Raw genomic sequence first — 18,643 nt, 5'->3', positions numbered from 1 at the left:
GTCTATACGGGCCATGATGTTATTCCGTTTGGTACTACAAACTAACGATGCACACAAACAATAATAATAGTCTATCTGTTTTGGTTTCTTGACCTGTTTGAAACACGAGACTAATTAAAAGGTAGTACTCCTGCTAATATGAACTGAGAAAAATAAAGTTAATCTACTCGTCTGCCGCCATAGCAACTTTAGTAGAAAAAGACCGGACAGTAGCTCACGAGGCAACCGCTTTCCCCTTCTGCGGGCGCTCCGGCCGCGTGACGGCGACGGCTCCGCTACCCACCACGGCGGCACGCGTCGCAGCCATCCATCCAGACAGAAACGCCCACACGCGGAGCTCGCCACGGCCACGTTGGCATCCAGAAGGCAGCGAGCGAGGCCAGCCAGCCATCGGCGAGCGGGCACCGGGATACGACGACGCGGTGGCGCCCGCGACTACTGGCGTCGGCGACACGGTCGCACCATACGACCTGGCCCTCTATCTCTTCCCCCTTCTTCTCCAAGAGTCCAATGCCACTCGCTGTCGCTGAAGCGGTCAGCCCCTCTCTCTCTCTCTCTCTCTCTCTTCTTCTTCTTCTTCCTCATCGCATATAAATATTTCTCCACCACGCGGGCATCGTGTTGCATCGTCACCCCGAGATAACCTCTCCCCCCGTTTCTTGCTTCCTTCTTCCCGGCTTTTTCTATTGCTCTAATATACAACACGCCTGCTTCCTCCTGGTGTCAGTGCACCCATAACTACCAAGAATTGGAGCTCTCTCTCTCTCTCTGCGTCTCAATAAGGAGCAGGAGAAGCACAGACCGTGTAGCTAGCTTAGCTTCCGAGGATTGAGTTTGGAGGTTTGTAACTCGAGGATCGGAGCGATACCTTGTGAGGATTTGGAGCAGAGGCAGGAGCTAGGAGAAGCGTCCGGAACGGAAGGGGAAAGCGAAAACAACCAGAGAAAAAAAAAAAGAGGTGAGTGGGTGCTCCTGTACCTGACTCTCTTCTTTCTCCTCTGTTTTGCTTCTTCTGCTGCTAGTTTAGGTGGTACTGTATCAGTTCAGTTAGATTTTGTTCTTATGGTTTCAGACATGTTTCTGGGTTTCTTCATCATGGAAAGATAAGGTATCCAGAACAAAAAAAAAAACTTAAGGAATTTTGAAATTAACTAGAAATGGGCAAGCATCTCCAGTAAGTATGTAGACTGTAGTGTCCAATAGCTGGGCTCTTTCTGTTCTGTTCATTCTTCTGCCGTGGCATCAGCATGCACATTGTGTGCGCACATTTACACGCCAAAACCGTGACTTTCTGTTCATGAAGATGCTGTCCAAAATTCTCTACTTCGTGTTGCACTTGTACTTGTTAACCTGAAAATAGTTGCTACAATTATTGTGTTAGTTAGGACTAATGACATGAGAGTTGTGGTACACCATTGGTGTTTTTTCTTCGGTAAAATATTGCATCATGTCCTCGACGAACAGTTCAAACGTACATGTCGCTTTTCGATGCTTACGGCCTTACCAAGCAATTTTTTTTCTACTATGTATAGTATACATTATCAGTCAATTCTGAGTGCGATAAATTCCACACCGTTAGTACGAATTTCCTGGCATTCCTCTGTTCTTCCGTCAGAAACAGCAAAATTCGATGAAACAAAACACTGATGAGTTATTCTTGTCACTGTCTCCCAACTCAGGCATCCAGCTTGATCGGTAGCGCTGGTTGGATACGAGTGATGTTCTGGGGCCTTGTCGGGTCATGGCAATCTCAGACGCCAGAGTGGTTCGCCATGTGCGGTGTCCCAAATGCTTCAGTCTTCTTCAGGAGCCCATTGGGGCGCCGGTGTACCAATGCGGTGGATGCGGCACTAATCTCCGAGGTAAAAAAATCCATATATCCTAGGCTGTTCATGGTTGAGAATTTGATCTTTTGGCACTTGGCTGTTTGCTTGCTGTCAGTCTCTGACTGATTGGATTGTGCTTTGCGCAGCGAAAACCCGCACCGGCAGCTCACAAGAGGTGATCAGTGCTCCCTCCTCTTTGGAGAGTGGCCTGCCCCCTCCGAGCAAACACCTGGGCTCCAGTGATGTTGCAAGCACCAGTGGATCAACTCCTGAAGCTCCAATCACCACGAGGCAGCAAGGAGCTGACATGACAAGCCGATGCGAGACCAGTGATCTCGCGTCGGCGAGGAGCAATGCTCCCGAGCAAGTGCTGCCAGCTGAGGAGGAGGAGGAGGAGCATGTTCAGAGTACCAGTCAGGAAGCTGTTGGCCATTCTGAAGATTTCACAGTAGGAGATACAGCTCGTGCACAGTGCAGTGATAGAGCATCTGACAGCATGGCGCACTTATCAGAGGGAAGAAAGCACGGTAGCACCACGAATCTTGAAGATGTTGAGCAGAGGAGCAGAGATGGCCAAGCTGAACCTGAGGTTGCAGGCGAGAAAAATTCAGAGGAAACAGCGTCACAGAGTGTCGAGGTTACACCAAGTTCAGCTCAAGCCGCAGATTCCCAGCCTGCACCGGCCGTGTTGAACCGGGAAGATGATGCGGCGGCTGCTGCGGATGAGAGGAAGACGACGACGACGAGGAGTCCTCCCCATGGCCACGAAAGCTTGGCGCCACTTCAGAAGAAGATCTTGAAGACGGTGGATAACCTGAAAGATGACCTCTCTGAACTTTTCAGAAAATCTCCTGAACTCAACAAGCCAAGGACGCGCGCGCGCCCTCCTCGTCTTCCCAGGCAAGAAGGCTACGCTCCTCGCGACGCGGCCATGGCGGCAACGAGCCTCGCTGCCATCAGAGCGCGTCACGCTGCTGTCCACCGTCCCGGCTACATTGCTCGTGCGGGCAAGCCCGGTCAGCTTGCTGCTCCACCTCCACGTGGCCGTGGCTTGCCGTCGTGGCGGTACCGCCGGTGCAGGGCTGATCATCCGTGCTGCCACGACGCGCACCATGTGCCGTCGTGCCATCACGGCTGCTGCCACCACCATGGCAAGCAAGCGTGCACCAGCTGCCGGGGACAACATTGCTGCGGGCCGAGAACGCAAGAACCTCCTACGCCGCGGAAGCCACCGGCGGCAAAGGAGGTGAAGCGGAGGGCGCCACCCAGGAACCTTTGCCGGCCGGTGCTGAAGGGCGCGCCGTTCATCATCTGCTCCAGCTGCTTCAAGCTGGTTCAGGTGCCCGCCGACTTCGCCGTCTCGACCAAGACGGTGCGCAAGCTGCAGTGCGGCTCCTGCTCCGCCGTCCTCTGCTACTCCTACCGGGACCCGGACAGGAAGAAGCACGGCGATCAGTACAGCACCGACGGCTCACAGGCGGCACGACGCCACCCGCGGCGAGACCCGTTCGCGTTCATGGACGACTTCGGTCACGTCGACGTCAGCTACTCCACGGAGGACGAGCAGCCACTGCACGTGTCGAGGAACTCGTCGTTCAACAGCATCGACGACGAGGCACCCAACGCGACTGCGGCGACGCAGCAGCAGCAGCAGCAGCAGCAGAGCTCCAGCCTGCACCGGCTGATGGGGTACGGCTCGGCGAGCGACCTGCTGTTCCGGCAGCGCTCCCCCGACCTCTACGAGAGCTTCTCGGAGAGGACGACGCCTGAAGCCGCCGCGCTGTATGACCGGAAAGGGAAAGGCGTGTGCGTCGACTTCGACGACGACGGCGACGATGACTCAGACGAGGATTGCAATGGCGCGCTGAAGAGGTCGAGGGTGAGAGGGTCGGGGTGGCCATTGCCGGGGATACTCAACAAGGCGATGCCTGGAATGGGAGCCATCAGGATCAAGTGATAATCCAATGATCCAATCCAATGTGTGGTAGAGATAGTGAGATAGAATGATAGATTCAGGTGCTGGAATTTTGATAGCATTTTCAGTCGTCAGAATTCTGATGATAGGTATAGTGAATTTTATTCACATTCATTTAGGTTGGCTGTGTATTGGTGCATCAACATGTTGTTTGTTTGTTCATTTTCGGGGTGTAATGGCGCCGCATTTAAATGTAAATACTCATGGTTGTGGTGATAAGCAATTTTGTGGAAAAACTTAGAGAGCACAAAAATATATGTGGTTACATATCTAGTAAAACATCTTATAATATGTAACTAGGAGTATCTTTTAATTTGAACCCGGATAAAGAGGCTGTGGCCTGGTGCCTTTTTTTCCTACTCTAATAATTAACCTAAACGATCATTTATCACAAAGTTTAAAACTATGAATTTAATGTCTTTAACTATTTTAAGTGGGTAAATTACGCCTAGCCTCTTCAAAACCATTTACTAGAATGATGGGCATGTGGTAACATGGACCATTTTACCAATCCTTGTAATTAGGGGTTAGGAGTGGACGTTCGGTCTATTTGGTAATTTTGGTTTTGGTCTTCAGTTTTTAAGAAAATTCAGTTATCTAAAACCAAAGACCAAATTACGTTGAAAAAACTTAAGACTGAACAATTCGGTTTCAGTTAGTTAGGTTTGATCTTCAATCACGACCGAAATATGTGATAGTTTGAGGAGATAGGAAAATCAAGGCGATTTCAATAAAATTTTGAAAATCAAGGTGATTTCAATAAAATTTTGTTGTAAATTAAATAGCACACAATAAAACAAACAATATATAATAGTATAATAATTTTACCAACATAGCATCGATCATTCATACTTGCTCTTACTTTATTTTATTTGAAATAACTTTCCTTTATAATTTTGATTGATTAAAGTAACTTTGTTAAGATCCAAACATAGCCAGTATGTTTCAAGACAGAGTGTGTACTTCCCATCCTAATCCAGTTGGTAATGCACAACTTTTATCCATTTTGGGATTTTTATATTTCTCCCGCTGCCATTGGAGTGTTGGAACCCGTTCGTACCGCGAGACCTAAAACCTTGCCGATCTAATTAGCGAAGGGCATTCTCGGCATTCAACCAAATATTAAATCAATTTTAGGTTACCGTCCTTCTCTTCCAACACTTCCCAGCGCTACTAATCATCTTGCATTTTTTACTAAATCACATAACGACTTAACGAGAGTACTAAAATGACCTTGCCACTTTCAAAAATTTACCGCGACTGCCCTTCGTCCCCGTTGCCCCCTCCGCCCTTCAGTTCGTCGGCCTAAACCCCTCTCGTCGCGTCTCTTCGCGACAAGTAACCGCGCCGAGCTCCTCCAGTCCACCACCCATCCAGTCTCTCCAGCGTCGCCTCACCCATCTTCCATTCCACATATCGATTTCCCTTCCTGCTCGGCCGCACGAGCTCCAATCGACGAAGCATCGCTAGGTTTTGGAGATTTTTTTTGCTTTTGATTTGGTGAGGTGAGGAACCCCCAATTTCCACTTCAATTCCCGAGCTAAAACCCGGCGGCATGCTCGATTAGTCTGCTGGGGTCGCGCATGGGGAGGAGGAAGTCGCGGCCGGCCCGGGCGGGAGGCCTGGGCGCCGGCGCTGCGGCGGAGCCCGACGCGCCGAGCCCTAGCAGCGGCGGCGCCTCCAAGTCGAGGCGTGCGGCGAAGGGCGAGGCCAGGAGGGACGTGTGCTTCGAGGTGGATAGCAGCACGTGGTGCTTGAGCGACGGCGACCGCCGGGACCTCGCGGAGTTGGTTATGCGCGACGTGAGGATCTCCGGCGAGGGAGAGGAGGCGTTGGACGTAGCGGCTCTGTACGAGGCAGGCAGGGAGAAGAGGTTCCCGTTGCGTCTGCGGGTGCGGGACGCGCCGGAGGAGGGTTTCCGGTTGGGCAACTGGCCTGTGGTACCGTCAGATTGTGTGATCCTGGAGTATGTGGTCGCTGGCATGGTTATCTCAGGTTGTTTTGATGGTCCCGACGAAGGTGTATCAGGCCTCGCCCATCTGGTTAAACTGAGATTCGTGACATTGCGTGTTCATGCCTTTAATGTATCTCAGTCTGGTGATTCTGTGTCGGTTGTGTCGTTTAGAGTTAGATTGGGGGTGATGGAGAAGGCTTTTGCTGCATGTGAGTCATTGTTGGAGGTGACGAGGCATCCGTGGAGGAAGAGCTTGATGAATATGGTGGCTTGGGTACGTCCTGAGGTCATGACCTCGACTGCAATATATGGGATGGATGGTCCTGTTTTGCCGATCAATGGAGATGCTAATGGTGATTTCACCCCAAAGAAGGATTCTCAGTTTGATCTTGCTGCTTTGTATGAAGCCATTAAGCCCTCGATGTATGTGACTTACTTTTCTATATCCCATTATCTCATATGTTGTTTTTTTTTTCGTGGGGGCATTATCTCATATGTTGTTGTTAGGAATAAATTGTAGCTAACAGTCTAAACCCACAAGTGCGCGAAGCATTTACACTGACATGAGATAAATACCGTACTTTCATTACGTGCATATGCTGTCTAGATGTAGTATATGCGTTTCTATTATATCGAGTTGTACAAAACTTATAACTACTGTTACCTTATGTTTTCTTTTCCTTTACTACTTTGTTGACAGGGAGGCTGGACTGTTCGAAGAGGAGCTTGCTGATTTACTTCCTCATCTCAGACCTTATCAACTTCGTGCAGCAAATTGGATGGTTCAACGTGAAAAGGGAAATACAATGGTTTCATCACCAAATCAGCAATATGTTCATTCTGCACCTTATTGTGTTCCAATTGATTTTATGCACAAGAACTCTAGGATGTTCTTCAATCCATTCAAGTAAGAGTTTAATATATATCACATATACTTCCCATGATTTTGCTATGTTTTCCTTAAATGCTGATAAAAATGACCATCCTTTGCGCTGCTTCATTTAATTCTAATGATTGACATGAAGATACTGTTATGTTAACTCTCCATGAGCTTTTGTCACCATCATGGATGCAAGGAAAATTAAAGATAATTTGGTTTCATGTATGATGGAGTTGGCTTTTATGTTTGTGGTCGGTTATGCTTAATTTTTTCTTTGGACATCAAAGTTATATTTGGCATACGCTTTCATTGGCACAATACTTGGCTGTAGGCTATTCAGATAAATTGGAGACATGCTATATACCTATCCTAGTCACTTTATTTATTTATTTATTTATTTATTTATTTTGCATTTTCGTTTTCTTACTCTGTATATCTTTTTACCCAAACAAACATTTTTTTCATTATTGGGATTTATATTCTTCTTACGAATATCCTCAAATTTTACCAAATTTGTCACTTCACAGTGGAAATGTTTCTTTGCATCCAGAATGTTTGATAAAATGTGTCTTAAGCATATATATTTCATTTATATGGATTTTATCTTCTTCTTATGAGTATCCTCAAATTCATCAAATCCGAAAGTCAAGGTTATAATTGGCATATGATTTTATCGACAGAATACAGTATTTTTTTCATATATTATATACCTATCTTAGAACATTTTAAAAAATGATTTTACACTCTCATCGTACCCTGCATATCTTTTTATGTTTACAATGTTTCCATCATTGAGATTTTATATTATTCTTATGAGTATCCTCAAATTTTATCAAATCTGTTACTTCACGTGGAAGTGTCTTGTTGCATCCATAATGTATGATGAAACGTGTCTTAAGCATATTTTTTTTCAGATATCGAGATTTTATATTGATCTTCTTATGAGTATCCTCAAATTTCATCAACTCTATTTCTTCACAGTGGAAATGTCTCGATGCATCCAGAACCTTCTCCACCTTATGTATCTGGGGGTATTTTGGCTGGTATGTTGATATCAGGTTTATTAACATAAATACAGTGCATTTATGTTTATTTATTAATAAGAATATGGCTAATAAATACAGATGAAATGGGCTTAGGGAAAACTGTCGAGCTTTTAGCTTGCATTTTTGCACACCGCAGACCATATTCAGCAGGCTATTCTGTCTCTTCAAACATAAAAGGAACATACCAGATAAAGAGGCATAAAAGAGAAAGAGTTGAGTGCATTTGTGGGGCTGCAAGTGTAACTTCTGCATATCAGGGGATATGGATCCAGTGCGACATTTGTGATGCTTGGCAACACGCTAGTTGTGTTGGTTACTCACCAAAGGAAGAAATGCATTTTAGTGATGATAATGGTGATGCAGCAGCAAACAATGAACAAGGTACCATAAAGTCAAAAATTAAAAGGAAGAAAAAAGACAAGTATTGCACTGCAGAGACAGAAGAAAAATATATTTGCACACTGTGCTTGGAGCTAATTGAAGCGGCACAATCTAATATATTAAGTCATGCTACACTGATAGTATGTCCATCACCAATATTGGCCCAGTGGCACTCTGAGATTACCCGGTATAATTTTTTGAACCGTAACCTGGTATGGTTTCTTTTTATCTGTGCAGTAGTTGAGCAATGAGCTGTATTGTGATGTACATATCACTATATCAGAAACTTATTGCATGACCATTCTATATGCTCCTATTTCTTTCAATATTCAGATGCCTCCCAAATTGGAATGTAGAATGGTGATTTCCGTTTCTCTGTGTAAGCCACAGAACTTTGTTATCACCTCTGCTTGCATTCTGAGCAGTGGAGAATTCTGCAACCTTGAATTCAAGTGCTTTCCATGTTTCTATAAGAAGTAAGAATACTCATGATAAAACGCCTTTTAGAATAAGATCAAATTTAAGCAAATCGTGTTGTGGGTCACCAAACTTTTAATCGATATCACTAAACTTGTTCAAGCAGGTTAGGCCAGGCCATTATCTGTGATGTTTTTCTTGGCAATTTGATCATCCAGCTTACTATCGAATGCTAGTAGCAAAACTTGTTTGTGTTCCAATGTTTTGTCATATACTCCTTAATATGATTCTCTGCAAATGATGATAGTAATAGTATTGCTGACCACTTTTCTCCTTTTGCTCTTAGACACACGAGACCAGGATCTCTGAAAGTTTACATTTACGAAGGTGCAAGGAACTTGGACTTACCATCTACCCAAAAAATTGATATGGCTGAGATAAGCACCTGTGACATTGTTTTGACAACTTATGATGTCCTGAAAGAAGATCTATCACATGATTCTGATCGGCATGATGGTGATCGCTGTTTTTTGAGATATCAAAAGAAGTAATGTTTACTGATTCTTTTAGTTTGGAAAGTGAAACATGCGAACAAATATATTCATTCTAGATATCCCTTTAAAAGCTTTTATTCTTATATTATTTCCACTATTAGCCCATTATATATACTATTTATGCATAACTACTGCTGAACCGTCTTCAACTCTCTAGGTACCCTGTCACTCCAACTGTCCTAACAAGGGTCCACTGGTGGCGGCTATGTTTGGATGAAGCTCAGATGGTGGAGTCCAGCAGAACTTCTGTAACTGAGATGGCAATGAGGCTAAATGCTCAACACCGTTGGTGTATCACAGGAACTCCAATACAACACAGGCTTGATGATCTTTTTGGGCTTCTTCGCTTTCTCAGGACAAGTCCATTCGACACATATAGATGGTGGGCGGATATTATTAGGGACCCATATGAGGTGCGTCAACTACTAATGGTAACTGTGGGCATTTAATACATGATACCTAACTCAGAGCATGCAACCTAATACAGAGGGTGCACTAACTGTTGAAACTGGTAGATTGCCATGCTGCATTGTTCGTCACTTGTGTAAATACTGGTCACTTTATCTATATTGACAGAACTCGCACATTATTTTCATTGTAGCAATGATGAATATATTGAGACAATGATCTGACGGATAAACCATTTTTTGATTACTGTGGATCTTACTGTTAGCTAATTATTCATCTGTAGGTCCATGCAATTTGAAAAAAACAAGTGGGCATAATGAGCACATCTTGAGAACTAAAAACCCTGAGACACATTTACTGCAAATTTGTTGCTTGGCATACCAATATATACATATTTTTCTGCAATGGCTGTGCATGTAGTGCTGGTTATGTCATTTTGGGCTTTGATAATATTCTCTTCTTTTTTTTAGGGAAGATAACATTCTCTTCTTGATGGTTGGATTGATTAATCCTTCTCTTGTTTTCATCAAACTGAACTGCAGAAGGGGGACACGATAGCTATGAATTATACACACAAGTTTTTCAAGGAAATCATGTGGCGCTCCTCTAAAATTCATGTTTCACAGGAGTTACAACTGCCTCCGCAAGAAGAGTGTTTTTCGTGGCTTATCTTTTCATCGATTGAAGAATATTTCTATCAGAAGCAGCATGCCACTTGCATGGACCACGCGCATGAAATTATTAGACGTATCAGAAATGATGCCAACAAAAGAGAGCCAATATCAGGTACCTCGTCCATCTTGCTAGGTTGATTCTGCAGGGACAGGATGTTCATGCAATTCCATCCTTTTTCTGCTGTTTATTGTTGTGTGGATCATAGTTATTATAAGTGGACTGGACCTGTGGTCTGACCAGACAAAAAAGGGTCCCAACGCATCAACTGGTTCTGATGTGCAAAGTCCTGGTTGAACTGCATGGTTTTGATGAAAACCAGTTCAGTTGGTCTGGCTTGACCCAAGCCATCACTTGCACTGAGTCGAAATAACAGAAAAAATACTGCCAATATGTTATGAACTTGGATCAGAAGGTTTTTATGGCAAGCTAGTCATGCTAGCCAAGTGCGCACCAGGGACGCCAGAAGTTCTCAATCACCAAATAAGCAAAGACTGACAGATTTGTAACGACTTACTGTGTTCATGCCTTGTGCTGTCATGCACATAGTGAATATCATATTACTTTGCACCTGTTGACCAGAGACCTTGACCGAGTCCATGTTTCATTTGGGTCTGACGACACTAGTCTATAGGGAGATAATGTGGAAGGGACTGACATTTATTACAAAACCTGAATACATAGGACACTGATATTACATTAGTGTCTGCCTCTTTCTTTCTTGTTTTAGTTTTCTCTCATACAGCCAATGAGAAAATTTGTTGCCTGAAATTTTCATCTTTATTTATTTTTTTACTATGCTCTTATACTTCTCAAAGATTTAGTCGTACATGATATCAAAATACAGCTAAACATGCTGTTTAGTTGCTGAACATTTATCTCTGTATTTCCTATCTTTAAAAATTCTGAAACTGCATGACCCTTCTCACTTCCTCTCTGTCAGACTCGAGTGTTGTATCAAATGTGTACCTCTCAAATGATGACATTGCCAAGCTCCTAGTCCCACTGCTCAAACTTCGACAGGCCTGTTGCCATCCTCAAGTGGGGAGTTCTGGTCTCTGCTCCCTGCAGCGTACTCCTTTATCAATGGGTGAAATTTTACAGGTAAACAACTAATGACTTTATGTACTTTATTGTATTTGCAGTGTAATGACATGATAATGTGCTCAAGGTTGATCCTTTTTATGCAGGTTCTTATTGGGAAAGCAAAAGTCGAGGGGGAGGAGGAGCTTAGGAAAATTGTTGTTGCCCTGAATGGTCTTGCTGGACTTGCTGTCATTGAACAAAAGAATCAAGAGGCCATCTCTCTGTACAAAGAAGCACTAGCTTTGGCCTGTGAAAATTTTGACGATTTCCGTGTTGACCCTTTGTTGAATCTTCATATCAACCACAATCTTGCAGAGCTGCTCAGAGATAGTTCCGAGTATTTGCAGGAATGCCCACTAAAAGAACAAACCTTTGAAGCCCATGGTGGGCGAAAAAGAAAGGAAACTAGTCCTGTTGACTCAGATATGTGTGGCATAAAGAGAACTAAAATGTGTGAGAACAGCAGGTCAAGTTTGATGACTGATAGCCCAGAAACATCCAAGGAAGACGAGAACATCGATGCACAAGTATGTAAAAACAGAGAGATGGATGTAGAGAATGATTCTGGATGCCACTCGTCATCTGTATGCTTAGCTGATAGTTGTTTGAAAAAGACTTGCAATTCAATCAGAGAAAAGTATCTGTCAGTTTTTACTTCAAAGCTACTAATAGCACAGAAGGATTTCAGTGCATCGTTCACAGAGGTTGTTATTTTACTGCTATATTTTAATTGCACCTAACAATTTTAATCTATCTTCTTGCCTCCTATTCCATTCTTCCCCGCTTTGGAGTGCTCTCTGTTTCCTTGTACATTATTTTGTGATTCCAGTCTTAATGCTCTATAAGAATATTGCTATCTCCACAATGATTTTTTAGAATTGTAGATTAAAGCCATCACTATAGTTAATGAAATTCTGCTGTTCTGCCTCTAGGTCTCAACTCTCAGTACAGAGTTACAGAATCAAAATATGAATTGGTGGCTGTATGCCTTGGATTGCATCGAACAGAACAAGGATTCTGCTGATGAGCTCATTAGGAAGATTGATATCTCTTCCAATAAGAGCACCACTGGCTTGGGTTCAACAGGAATGTCTTCCAGGTCAGCAACAAATTAGGTTCAGTTTGTCCGTTCAAATGTTCTCCTTGCTGTTCATAGTGATTAAAATTTTTGGAGATTGTATCATTAAATTAAGTTCTTTTATTGCAGTTGATGGATAACTTGGTTGTTTCATTCTCTGCCTAGGGTTCAAACTATCTCTGGATTGAAGTATACCATTCAAGCTGGTATTGATTCTCTGCAAAGTTCAAGACAACAACTGATGCATAGACTTTTAGAACTTGACAAAACAATGGACAACCCAAAGGATGAAGACATTGAGTGTCATCGATATTGCCCAAATTGCTATGATGGTAACGGTTCTTTATGCATCCAATGTGAATTGGATGAGCTATTTCAGGTAGTTTTATATGCCGATGTCTTTTGAGGTATCTCCATATTTCTGCCTGGACCATGCATTGACTTTATCAATTCTTGTAGGCGTATGAAGCACGTCTATTTCTTGTTAAGAAATCAAATAATGATTCTGTTATTGCCTCAGTAGAGGAAGCACAGGACTTGCAAAGGCGAAAATATGAGTTGAATCACTTTTTCCGTAATACTAAAACTAATGAGGGATCTGAACCTGGTGATGAGAATAAAAATCCAAGATTTGCTCGAGAAAATATACAGGTGTGATTTTCTGCTATCGTCTCCCCATGTCTTTTATTTTGAAATATAGCTAAGTAGATGTCACCTTTCGTTTGGCTAATATGTACTATGTGTCTCGGGTCTTTTATTTGTTTCTCAAACTTCCCTTCTTAGTCTAAAATACTAGAGATCAGGTAGTTACATAAACCACATTTTATTTCCTTCTGGCTCCTGGATTTTCTCCCTCACCCCCTCTGTTCCTGTAATCTGTACTGTCATTTCTGTTTGTCACAGAATGGAAATGGTTAATGACTTATGCCTGTAAAAAAAAGGCTGTACCTCCTGTCCTCTTAATCATTTCTATAGATCACTCACCTTTGTATTCTATCAAGTATTTACCTTTCATCAGGTACTCTTCTATTAAAAACTTGGCCCTCAGATCTTTTTTCCAGCAGCAAGGCACATCAGATATCACTGTAGTCAGTGTCACATATGATTTTATATGGTTTCTGTTTACAGGTCTACAGGCATCCTTCTCGAATTGAGACTTCCCTTAAGGTTATTCGAACCCACTCAAAGACAATAATGGGAGAGCAGTATGCTAAAACTGCTAAAAAGCATTTGCTGCTTTTTGAGGTACAGCAGAATATACTCTTCTTTTCATATCACTGTCTTCTCTTCTTACATGTTTGAGCTGGTCATTGCAGTTGCTTTCAGCAACCGATAAATTTTTATCACTTATTAAATTAATTAAAATTAAAGAGAAAAGCAAACAAAACATTATCGTTTGAGTTGGAATTATAAAACATGAGTATATTTTTTTATTCCAAGTATTATTTTGCTGTCTTGATTTTTCTCCCTGCAGCAAAAGAACTTCTGTTAGTTAGCATTAGTCTGCATTAGTGCAATTCACTGTGCTATGTTATGGACAGATATCTCATACGGCAGCAACAAAATCTAGATTGAATTAGCTAAATTTGTTAATAAGTTTATGATATTATGACAAAATCTATGTATATCATTTGTTTTGCATTTAAACTAAGCATTTAAGAAAATACTATTTGCCGGGATTTTAAAGGTTCGACCAAATCTTGTCCTAATCGATAAATATTTTGGACCGGAGGGAGTAATATTTACTAATTTCTTTTTAGATCGCCTGCATTTGTAACATATGGAAAGATGGAGGTGAATTGAATTATTTGGCCATCATATTAGGAAGCTTGCCACATGTTAAACCTTATACTTTTTGTTTACTAAGTGATCCATATGTTTTACTCTAAAATTTCAAGGTCCAAAAATTCCATGGGATAGGATATTGTCTGATCATTATGTGTTAAGTTAGGCTATGCGCAAGGAATTCCCTCAAGCAAGGAACTTATCAATAGCACAAAACCAATTACTGCGTGCGCATGATGAGATCAAGATGTCTCTCTCACGCCTGCAGCTCAAGGAGAATGATGATGAACCCAGTGCAGTCAATATTGTTACTAGAGAGGAGCTTATACCATACAATGTGCAATTTACAAGTGACAAATTCTTGTCTTTGTCATCTTTAGCTCGTATAAGAGGCCAACTGAGATACTTAAAGGTATTTAATTAATACTTGTGATCACAGTAGTGTTCTCTGTGAACTTGATAATTTATTTGCAACGTCTACAATCCTTTTATTTCTAAAGACTGCACAACTACATGCTCTTTCCGTTTCAAATTGTAAGACTTTTTGTCTATGCCTAGATTCATTAATATCCATATGAATCTAGACAATGCTAAAAAGTTTTCCATTGTGAAAATGAGGTAGTAATTTCCATATGGACAGCTCTCATCTTTTACTTGGAGAAATAGTATTTTACTCCCTCCTTCCGTTACAGGATGTACTTTATTGTCAGGCTTTTTCTTTATTAATTTCGCCATAAGTGCTCATAACCTATCTTAGCTATTATTTTAGAAATTCTCAAATGTATTTTCATTTACCATTAGGGATTGGTGCTATGCAATAAGAAAACACTGAGAAAGCATGGTGAATCACTGCCTGAGTTAGGCAACTGTGCTGCTATGGCAACTTCCTTCGCTGCCACAGGGCAAACTGTTTCTGACACTAGCAACGAATCATGCCCAATTTGTCAGGAGAAGTTACTTGATCAGAAAATGGTTTTCCAATGTGGCCATTCCGTTTGCTGCAAGTGTGAGTATCCCAAGCTTTTGTCTTCTAGTTTATTTACAACTGATGTTTATGTGAGTTTGCTTAAATTTGTTTTAGTGGAAGAAAAACTAGTCATGCAATTAATGTTTCTACTGTGTTCTGTTGTAAGCACGCAACACATGCACCTATGTTCTGCATTATAGATTCTCTATTAATCTCAATTTTGCAAATCCAAGTTCCTTGCCGATCCATCCATGGCAATTTTATATTCATCTGATGTATAATGAACTCTTGAACTCTACTGAATTTTTCTCTTCACTGCTGTCAGGTTGTCTTTACATGACAGAACAAGCTGCAGCCCACTTTGGGAGGAGCAAAAAATGGATTATGTGCCCTACTTGCCGTCAACGTACAGATCTTGAAAATATTGCTTTTGTAGTTGAAAATAAGAGAGAAAATGCTGATAGAGAAGTTGAGGATTTGGCAGAAAGAGCCATTTCTGTCCAAGGTTCATATGGAACAAAGGTTTCATTTAATCTCCTTCTGATTGTTTATATGTTCGGCATTTCAAATTCTGATTACTGCTGGTCGAGTTACAAGCTGCTACACTACATTTAGAAGTCAGATACTGCATAACAACTTTGTTTAGACTTCCCACGCTGTTTTTACTGATTTAAAATAGAAGGCAATAGTTACTTGCTTGCATTAACTAAACTAGGTGAATTTCCCATGCATGTGCTGAGAGCTAAATTTTAATGCACTGAATGCAGAATTGTATTTAATATGCAACTCTTAGGTTTATGCTGACATATATCCAATCAATCAACATCATTCACACCTCAAGACAATCAACAGTGCAAATATCTCTTTTACTTCGATTAATCCATTTTTACCCTATGATAATATTGTGTGGTACCATTCACGTGAACAGAACCGCTACCCATAGAAACCCTGACCCACGCCCATCACCCTAAGTATGGAATTCTATTTTTTAAACCTTTTTAATAAATAATTTTATTACTAAACTTCTCACGCAAAATTTTTTACCATTTGAACCTTTTTGGTTGTGCCACCTCTCCTGGTGTGGTTTAAGTGTTGTCACGCCATCAACACTAGCGCGGTAGGAATCGCTGCCATGCTAACTACTCAGCGTGGCAGCGTTATCTTATCACGTCAGACAGGGTGGCATGATCAAAAAAACTTAGATGGTGAAAATATTCACCTAGAAGGTTTAGTAATAAAATTTATTAAAAAATTTAAAAAATAAAAAAATTCCTTAGTGTGCCCTTATATACAATCGTTTTTTTCCTTAATAAGATTGGCACACGGGCCTGCCTATATTGTCACAATTTCTCTAGAGGGTACAACATCTGGTACAAAGTGCATACACATACACACGCAACCAAATTGTCAGCGAACTACCAAACTAATGCCCCTTAGCAGTTCTGTCTTCCGGTTGGGTGCAATAACTCATTAAATCTTTTCGGTGATTTTATTGTAATTAAGATTGAAGCTGTGACAAGAAGGATTTTGAGGATCACTTCAACTGACGGAGCAGCCAAAATACTTGTTTTTTCAAGCTGGAATGATGTTCTTGATGTACTAGAGCACTCCCTCGCTGCTAACAATCTCTCTTATGTTCGGATGAAAGGAGGAAGGTGAGATATTTGTAACCTAGATTGAGTAATGATATTGTGTCTCTCACCATGTTGTGCTGAGTAATGATATTGTTTGTCTGTCTGTAAACGTATTTGAAGTAGCGCAAGGTGCATATAGGATTATATTCTTCAAGTTAGAACTTGAATGTTTTTTCCTTGTCTGCTTCTAGTCCTATTGTTAGATGATTATGACCGAGTATTTTGCCTTCCATTTGCTTGAATCTTATGGAAATGGCAACGGGGTTACTGAAAGCGTGTTATTTTTTTTACAGAAAATCTCAAGCAGCACTTTCCCAATTCAAAGGTCTGGCAGGCAGTATAAGTGGAGAGAGAGCAAAGAAGTCATTTTCCAAGATGCAACCTGTTCAAGTATTGCTAATGCTTATTCAGCATGGAGCAAATGGTCTTAATCTTCTGGAAGCACAACATGTAATATTAGTGGAGCCGTTATTAAACCCTGCAGCTGAGGCACAAGCTATCAGCAGGATCCATAGAGTTGGGCAAGACAAAAACACGTTTATCCACCGTTTTATTGTGAGCTACTCTATCTCATTTAAACTGTTCATGGAGCAATTTCTAAAGCATTATGTTGTTTTTAGGTGAAGAATACTATTGAAGAGAGCATCTACAAATTGAACAGGGGCAGAGCTGTTTGCTCCACAATACACCGTAAATCAAAAAATTTCAAAGATGAGCTTGTTTTGACACTGAAGGATATTGAGTCACTATTTCCTATGGTAGCATCCGATCAACCTTCAGAACAGGAGGATAAGAATCAAGGTGGGCATCTGAGAAGTTTACCTCCATCTATTGCAGCTGGGTTAGCTGCTGAAAGGAGGTCATTGGTGCAACATGACAACCTGCATTAAGTTATCGGTTGACTTATTCTTTCAACTGGAATTAGGAGAGGCAATGAAGGAGATTGAAATATAATAATTGATGCTGGAGATATTTCACTTCTTAGCTCTAAATTATCTCAACATTACAGAAAGGGACGGATATAATATTGTCTGGAAATTCCCGGATCACTAGAATCTGACATCACTGATAGAATGATAGAATAGTTAGGACACCCGAGCATCGAGGATGTATTTAGGGATATATGAAAAGTAGGCTGGTTAGCCTGGCACAAGCATGTGTATATAAGCCGCCGTCTCATTTTCCTTTTGAGTTTTGATATGGTAATTAATATTCTTATTAATATGTGGTGTACATGGTTGTGACTGTTGTCGCCTTAGTAAATGAAAGGTCAGTTCTTTCGAGTTTCAAGTTTTGATATGATAATCTAGGTCTTTTTTGGTCAAGCTATTGTTCTTTCTGGAACACAGATGTCATATGCCGAGTCGGCGAGCTATGCCCATTTCATGGTGTCGGGTGATACCAATGATTTTTGTGGTAATCTCTATTATAAATTGATCTTTTCTAATATATATTTATAAAATAATCTAATAATATAATAAAGGTGACACCAATTGTGTTAAATCCTAGCTCCGCTCAGCCGAGATGTGCCATTCCTTGGTTGATTTGTTGATTCTCCATCTATATGTTGTCATATATATGTTTTCTGTTACTGACGGTGTATTTACCTACATCTGTCTTTTAACTTTTGTTGTCTTTTAACTTTTGTTTATGCTTATAAGCTAAGATTTGAATTTTCAACCTAAAATTTAGAATTGATTTTGGAGGTTTTTTCGTCATAATTTATTTTTCAATCTTGTTTCTTAGATTACTAAAATCACGTATATAAAAGTTGTATTCATAATTATTTTTCGTTAATAAATATACGGTCGACTTGTGTTGCCCCTGTGTTTCCCAGGTCGACCTGCGTCGAGTATAGGTCGACAGGCAGATGGGCATTATTGTCTCTTATCTTGCTTCATTGATTTCCCTTTCCCCTTTTTATCGTGAAATTCAGATCTCCTTGGGTATGTACTTACAGTCTTAACAAGCACATACGTA

At 41.4% G+C, this 18,643-nt stretch overlaps 2 protein-coding genes across 2 annotated transcripts; both read left to right on the top strand.

Annotated features, from left to right (window-relative positions):
- The first annotated feature begins 513 nt into the window (after positions 1-513).
- Positions 514-4,121, top strand: LOC102714659. Its single transcript, XM_006658072.3, has 3 exons — positions 514-958; positions 1,680-1,862; positions 1,973-4,121. The coding sequence occupies exons 2-3, from the start codon at positions 1,742-1,744 to the stop codon at positions 3,781-3,783; spliced, it is 1,932 nt and encodes a 643-aa protein (XP_006658135.1). The 5' UTR covers positions 514-958; positions 1,680-1,741; the 3' UTR covers positions 3,784-4,121.
- Positions 4,122-5,097: 976 nt separating this feature from the next.
- Positions 5,098-17,982, top strand: LOC102709297 (E3 ubiquitin-protein ligase SHPRH). Its single transcript, XM_015839742.2, has 19 exons — positions 5,098-6,178; positions 6,456-6,662; positions 7,617-7,678; positions 7,760-8,249; positions 8,826-9,026; positions 9,191-9,446; positions 9,984-10,227; positions 11,057-11,217; positions 11,304-11,903; positions 12,132-12,298; positions 12,443-12,656; positions 12,737-12,928; positions 13,406-13,522; positions 14,229-14,474; positions 14,864-15,068; positions 15,355-15,551; positions 16,533-16,684; positions 16,957-17,218; positions 17,284-17,982. The coding sequence occupies exons 1-19, from the start codon at positions 5,385-5,387 to the stop codon at positions 17,551-17,553; spliced, it is 5,037 nt and encodes a 1,678-aa protein (XP_015695228.2). The 5' UTR covers positions 5,098-5,384; the 3' UTR covers positions 17,554-17,982.
- The last annotated feature ends 661 nt before the right edge of the window (positions 17,983-18,643 follow it).

The sequence above is a fragment of the Oryza brachyantha genome, chromosome 7 (assembly GCF_000231095.2).
Source record: "Oryza brachyantha chromosome 7, ObraRS2, whole genome shotgun sequence".
NCBI lineage: Eukaryota > Viridiplantae > Streptophyta > Magnoliopsida > Poales > Poaceae > Oryza > Oryza brachyantha.
Note: the sequence above shows the minus strand (reverse complement) of the source record. Positions and strands in the feature narration are given on the sequence as shown.

What these genes read in the sequence shown, in the direction of transcription:
- LOC102709297 (XM_015839742.2), top strand. Translation starts at nt 5,385, where the DNA reads ATGGGGAGGAGGAAGTCGCGGCCGGCCCGGGCGGGAGGCCTGGGCGCC. An exon ending in TTATTAGGGACCCATATGAG is followed by an intron (nt 9,447 to 9,983) that starts GTGCGTCAACTA and finishes ACTGAACTGCAG; the next exon opens with AAGGGGGACACGATAGCTAT. An exon ending in TTGCTCGAGAAAATATACAG is followed by an intron (nt 12,929 to 13,405) that starts GTGTGATTTTCT and finishes TTCTGTTTACAG; the next exon opens with GTCTACAGGCATCCTTCTCG.
- LOC102714659 (XM_006658072.3), top strand. Translation starts at nt 1,742, where the DNA reads ATGGCAATCTCAGACGCCAGAGTGGTTCGCCATGTGCGGTGTCCCAAA. An exon ending in ATGCGGCACTAATCTCCGAG is followed by an intron (nt 1,863 to 1,972) that starts GTAAAAAAATCC and finishes TGCTTTGCGCAG; the next exon opens with CGAAAACCCGCACCGGCAGC.